At 27.4% G+C, this 6,901-nt stretch overlaps 1 protein-coding gene across 2 annotated transcripts in view; it reads left to right on the top strand.

Annotated features, from left to right (window-relative positions):
• The window catches only part of LOC136079561 (uncharacterized), a 10,728-nt gene extending 7,889 nt beyond the window's left edge, over positions 1-2,839 (top strand). For both annotated transcript variants that reach the window (XM_065795439.1, XM_065795440.1), the window contains exon 4: positions 2,623-2,839. In XM_065795439.1, coding sequence (XP_065651511.1) covers positions 2,623-2,738 — 116 coding nt within the window. In that variant the 3' untranslated portion in view covers positions 2,739-2,839. The remainder of the gene's footprint in view (positions 1-2,622) is intronic.
• The last annotated feature ends 4,062 nt before the right edge of the window (positions 2,840-6,901 follow it).

The following is a 6,901-nucleotide window of genomic DNA, read 5'->3' as shown; positions in this document are numbered from 1 at the left end:
AAAGTCTAACCACCATTTAATTACAGGCAGTTTTATATCCAGATTGTAAAAAGTATAATTATTTGTCTATAACATTATTAATAAAATAAAACCAAATAATTTGTATTCATGAAGTCAATTTTGTAAAATTAGTATTAATATCAAATTCAAACAAATTTGTTTCTCATTGGAATAGTATATTTCTGATTTAAAGAATATTATTAGAGCTAGTCACTATGGACGAAAGGGTTCTCCACATCCAAAATATCTCCCTTCTGACTTAAATATTAAACTAATGCATAAACTTTACCTAGAACTAAATAAAGATCAAAATCAGTTGATTGTGGGATATCATTTTTACTATGCAATTTTTATGTATAATTTTAATCTTGGCATTGGTCATCCTGCTACAGACACATGCTCTACTTGCCATGCCTTTAAACTGGCAATGAAATATGTAAATCTCAGCGACGCCTCAAAACAGACCAAAACAGCTTTGTACATTCTCCATCGAAAAAAAGCACAAAAGTTTTCCAGCCTTCTCAATGATATACGAACAAATGAGATAACCATTTGCTTTGATATGATGTAGAATCTGGTTTTGCCAAAGCTGCCTATAGGAGAAGCCTACTATTCTCGGCAACTCTTACTTTATGTACTAGGCGTTGTTGTACACAGAGGCAACCAGAATCAACATTTAAATGATGTTAACTTTTTAATCTGATTGGAATGTGAAAATTGTAAAGATTCCAATATGATTTGTTCAGCGTTACAGCATTTTTTGATTGCATATCTTTTTGATTCGTGTTCAAATGCAATGAGGAAGCAACATTTTAGAAATCTTCTTATCACTCATACATTCCCGGAACGAGGGCACTCCTACCTTCCAGCAGATAGAGTGTTTGGTCGTGTTTAGCAGGATATCAAAAAACATGAGCAGATTCTAGAACCTGATATCTGTAGAGACATTCTCAGCCGACATGGAAAAGTGTATGTTTTTGGTCAGGATTGGTCAGCTTTAGACTTAGAAGCAGAAGTAAAAAAATTTGTGAAAACAATAAAAACATTTAAAATAAGCGAGGGAAAAAAATTGATTATCAATTCTGATCATCTGGAAATAGCACGGTGCAGCTATCATTCTAAGCCAACCTCACTTAAGAAAGGTAAGAAATGGGACACTCTTAAACCAAGCATCCTAGCAACAAAAAACTGTGTAAAAAATGTTAAAAAAAGATGTTTTTTGTCTCCTAAATGCTGTGGGTGCAGATGGCACAGTACACACACTGTATGAGACATTACTGAAACATTTCAAAGAAGATACTGAACACTCTAGTGATGACTATTTTTTATAATTTTTTATGTAAAAGATAATACCTGTTATTTTAATATTTAAGAGAAAATAGTTGATAAAGTTACAATTAAAAGTTAAATTTTTAAACTAGAAAATAATTTCACATTTTATTTAATTTACGAAAATAATTGGGTATTTTAAAGTTATTTACCTTTTCATAATATCTGTTAGGTGGATATTCATATTTATAAAATGGATATAAAGCATTTTGCTGATAAGCAATAATAAGATATACAGCACTTTGAATGCATATACGATTTTTAAATAAAAAAACAGGTATTTATTTATTTACCTAGATTTTTATTATTAACATATCCTTATATACTTTATGTGTATATAAATTAGGCAACAAATGGTTTTTGAAATATAAGAGACACCATTGTGCGGCAAAAAATTTCAATTATCTTAATACCACAAAAATTGATATACCGCATTTTGAAAATACACTCTTCATATATATATATATATATATATATATATATATATATATATATATATATATATATATATATATATATATATATATATATATATAAACAACTTTAAAATGTATTCTACAAAATAGAGTGCTCAATGTTCTTAAAAGAACAGAGCAATTATGCATTAGTAGAAAATCACTTAATAAATTTTTTTTTTTATTTTACACTGTGTTTTATTAATAAAGACTCATCATTTCTGATGAGTTTTTATTGATGAAACTCAGTGTAAAATGAAAAAAAAATTTTGTTATGTGGCCACCCCGATAATTACTTTTCAATGTTAGAAAAATTTAATATTTTGATTATTAATTTTTTTGAAAAAAGGTTGTTTCATTTAAATTTAATATTTGAAAAAATTATTAATAATTATCTAGCAGCAAGGCCATCCCGAACGGGAGGTGTAGGGGGTGTCCCACCACCCCCAAAGCTGTCGTATAAGCATTAAAGTTGGCACATTTACCAAGTTCTGAGTTTTATTTGGCTAATTGCAAATATTGAGGACCTTTTTTGTGTGTGTGTGTCTCTAGTTGGCAAAAAATACATACAATCCCCTTCTCCCCATGAGAGACCACTTCGAGACGGTCTTGTCTAACTGTTAAATTACCTTTTAAAAATTCAGAGTTTTTTCGAAAAAATTTTATGATCTCCACGACCTCCATGAGGGGCAAAGGTGGAAAAATATACTTAGAAACACTAATTTATATGGCTTTGTAAATGGAATACCTTTATAAGTTGTAACACCTTTCCATTCAATATTTTTTTTTTTCAAGTTTGCCTTATTTGATTTTTTTAAATATATTTTTTTATATACAGCTTCTTCTATTGTGTTAAATGGAGCAAAAGAAACCTCGGTTAATGGAATATTGTTTGACTTTCTAAAATACGCTCCATTTCAAAAAGGTGATGGAAAAGAGAAGAAATTTGTGTAGATTTTATTCAATTATATGTAGATTATATTCAGTTATTTGTAGATCTTATTCAATTATATCTAAATATATGTAATATTTAAATATATTTTTCAATAAAGCAACTTTTATGTCTTGCTTTAATAATACTATTTTAACTAAACTAAACTGAAAAAGCTCTAAATAGTCTAAGTATAGAGTATGAGTAGATTTAATATCCATAATATACCTTGATAATGTAATAGAGAAGTGCAACAGCACTATTGGACATGCATACTACGTTTTGATGGTGATCTCAGTTTTTATCAACGGTTTCTGTGATTACAAAACGTTTATAATTAGTTTTTTGGTAAACGACTAATATTTATATCTTTTTTACGTATAATCTCTTTTAATATGCTACAAGTTTTTTGTATTTCATTTTTGCATTTTAGCAATTGGCTACTAAAGTAAACCATTTTTTAGCGCTCAAGAATGTCTTTTTTTTTGTGACGATTGTAAATTTACAATCGTCACAAAAAGACGGATTTAAAATTTTTATATTTAAAATAGGTTGAAAGTTTTTTTTGTTTTTTTTAAGCATTAAAAAAAAAAAAAAAATTCTTTTTTAAAACAAATAAAAAATTGCAGGACTTTTACACAAACTTTACGTTACGAACGCGATGAATGACACTTGTATGTTGAAATTATATATCATAAAGTAAGGGCTGGCAGGGATTGTCTAATCATAAATAAGAATAATTTTGTTGTATAAAAGAAAAGAAAATATTTGTAGAGAGAAGGAAGTCTTTACTAAACATGCAGATCTTGCTTCGAGCCGTGGTTTTGTTTTAGGTCATATGTTTTTTTCAGATTCCCATTCTCTACTTGGCAAAAAACGTTGTTAATACAAATATGTTGACAGTTAATGTCTGCAGTGTTTCTACAGATATGATAATTATATTTTAAAGTAATAATATTTCTGATGTTCCTGATTATTATCTTGATCACTGCCATTGGGTCTATTTTTATGTTGCTAAACATGTGGTGGCATCTGCTGTTCCATATTGCACTCCTGATGGTTTGAGTGAGTGTCAGCAGCAGTTGCAAAATAGAGTTTTTCTCCAATAAATTAGCTGCTTCAATCAAGAAGATCGAATTTATCAGAGAAATATTTTTTGGGGTGTCAAGTAGTTATATACATGTTTAAAATACTCCCATATTTCAATAGAAGGAGGGCAGTAGGCAAAGATGTGGATGTTGTCCTCGGTTTTACCGCAAGTTTTGCATTTGTTGTTTTTAACGATCTGTTGCCTTATGTTCTTGGCTAGCAAGGCCGCAGAAAGTAGACTGTTGTGTAAAAATCGATAGAGGATGTTTTTTGTTGGTCCGCATGCGTGGGAGGTAAAGTTTTTTTTTCAAATTTGGGCCCACGGAATTCCAGAAAAGTTCTGCTGGCACAATTGTCTTTTTGTTTTTTGCCACTTCTAAGTAAAAATTTTTTGTTGAATTTAGGGAGATGTTAAAAAGGGAACCGTTTTTGCTTAATATTTCAATTATTGTTTTGTAGTACTGAGACGTTTTGTTGTCCCAGTGTTTTGGAAAATTTGTCTTAAAAAGTTCCAAATTTGGGTTGGTTCGTAAATTTTATTGGTGAACTTGCCTACCAACACTTTAAAAAGTAGTAATAATTGTGAGTTTTATCTTCTCCGCATTCTTTCAGTTGAAAGAGCGTTTTTAGGCGAAGTGCAAGACTTTGCTCTTTTGGAGATAAAATTCCGAGACCCCGCTTTTGACAGGTAAGAAAAGTGTCGCTCTTTTGACCATATTGAAATTGGTCTATAGCCACAGATTTTCAAAAATGGTTTTATGCAATCGTTCTATTACCCAATTGAAAATGGGCGACACGTTTGCTAGAAAAGCGTTCTTGCAAGATTTGTTTATAACTTCAATAAATAACAATTCAAAATCTTGCGTAACAGCAAAATATTTTTTGCATAGTTTGAAATCTAAAGAGTTGTGGATAAAAATGCACAATCCTCTACTTTGATAAAATTTGATAAAAGACTTTAAAATTATAATTTGATAAAAGACTTTAAAATTATTAAGTTGAAAATTAGAACTGTTTTCAATTTCCTTATCACGACACCATGTTTCGGTTAGACATAATTTGAAAGTTAATTTTGAGTCAAAATTAACTTTCATTAACAAAATTTCTCAAAATTTTTTTTGGAGGCTTCTCATATTAAGGTGTAGGATAGATGGTGCAGTTGAATTTATGTCAGCAATAATACTTAAAATATCTGAACTATAGTAATAAGGATATTTTTAATATTCCCTCCTCGGCATTATAAAATTTAATATCTATATCTGATTGTTTTTTTAACGGTATATATTTGTTTATAAGGAAAGGTTCAAGATTATTTTTGTCAAAATTATTAAAAGCACTTTTATCAAAATTATTCCTGAATAATCGATTAGTTTCCATTTTAAAAATATAAATTTAAGGTAACAAATATAAATAACAAAAATTAATTACTTTTCCCTTCGAATCCACTCACGAACGGTTAGTTTATAGTAAGATACTATCGTAAATTTGCAGACCTTCCAACCTTTATTTTTCAAAACCTTATACTTACACAAAAACCAGGATACGTGTAAAAAAATTTAAAAGTACTTATTTTCAAACAAAAAAAATTAAAATAGTATGAAAAGTTATATTTGATAAATAAATAACAAATTTTTATTTATTAAGTTAATATTGCAAATTTATGTTGCAATTCAGCATTATAGTGAGGAATATTTTTCCAAAGTTATCTTAAAAATTTTTTGATGATATCGGAGGTGCACCTTTGTTTCAATACAGAATCGACATTTTATGGTACCTTATTTCATAAATGATTATTCCAATTACTTTTGTTAAACGCTTCAAACTGCTATCAAAATTAGCTGAAATTATCCTTATTATTCAATAATAATCATTAAAATTATTAATCAATAAAAATTTAATCCCAAGCAATATCATCAAAATCATTGCTCTAACCGGGTAATCTGCGCACCATGTTAAGCTATTGCTCTTGGTGTAGTTAAGGTGTAGTTGGTGTAGTTTAAAATATTATAGTATCTGTATGACATTTTGTTCACTACGACTTATTTCCGTTAAATGATCAGTTCTGCAAATTATGAAAAGACGAAAAAAATTTAAATGATAAAATTTGCAGTTTAATTAAATGTAAATGTTTGTAGCAAAAAAACCGAGACCGAAGATTCCTTTTTTAAAAAAAGAAAATAATCTTAAAATCGCAATCGCTTGTTTGAATTTGATAAAGATTTCAAATAAATACGTTGTTAAACTTAGTTTTCAACTCAACCATACTTAGTATTATGTATGTACTATAGTCAATAAACATTTATTATGTTTGAAATGTCTTCAAGGAGAAGAGCACAACAAATGTAACTGTGGCTTTATCTCTCTCTCTCTTTATATATATATATATATATATATATATATATATATATATATATATATATATATATATATATATATATATATATATATATATATATATATATATATATATATATATATTATATATATATATATATATATATATATATATATATATATATATATATATATATATATATATATATACATGTATATATATATATATATATATATATATATATATATATATATATATATATATATATATAAAATATATATATACATATATATATATACAGGGCTGGTTTAAGGATTTTTTTTTTGTGTATGCGAGATCAAGGTTTGGTTATATAAATAAACCAATAATTCACGATAACCATGAGCGAGATCTCGTCTCGCTCTTGTTTCTCGAGAGAAATGGGACTTCTCGTGAGAAACGAGAAATAGAAAATTCTCGCGAGAAGTAGAACGAGACTTAAATATTATATTATTTTCCAAATTAAAAATTATTATAATTTACAAAATGCTTAATAATTTGTTTTTTTAATTAATTAATATTTTGACTCCGTGATTTTAATTAGATTTTTAATTAGAGTTTTTAATTATATTTTTTTTAAAAATCTAATTAAAAAATTTTAATTAGATTTTAAATATTTTTAATTAGATCTTAAATACAAAAACTTTTTGTTTAAAATGGAGCACTTTCGACTTAATTTCATTAGTTTACCAGTGGAATTTAACTTGACACATATTGTTTAAT

Source organism: Hydra vulgaris, chromosome 04 (genome assembly GCF_038396675.1).
Source record: "Hydra vulgaris chromosome 04, alternate assembly HydraT2T_AEP".
NCBI classification, from domain to species: domain Eukaryota; kingdom Metazoa; phylum Cnidaria; class Hydrozoa; order Anthoathecata; family Hydridae; genus Hydra; species Hydra vulgaris.
Note: the sequence above shows the minus strand (reverse complement) of the source record. Positions and strands in the feature narration are given on the sequence as shown.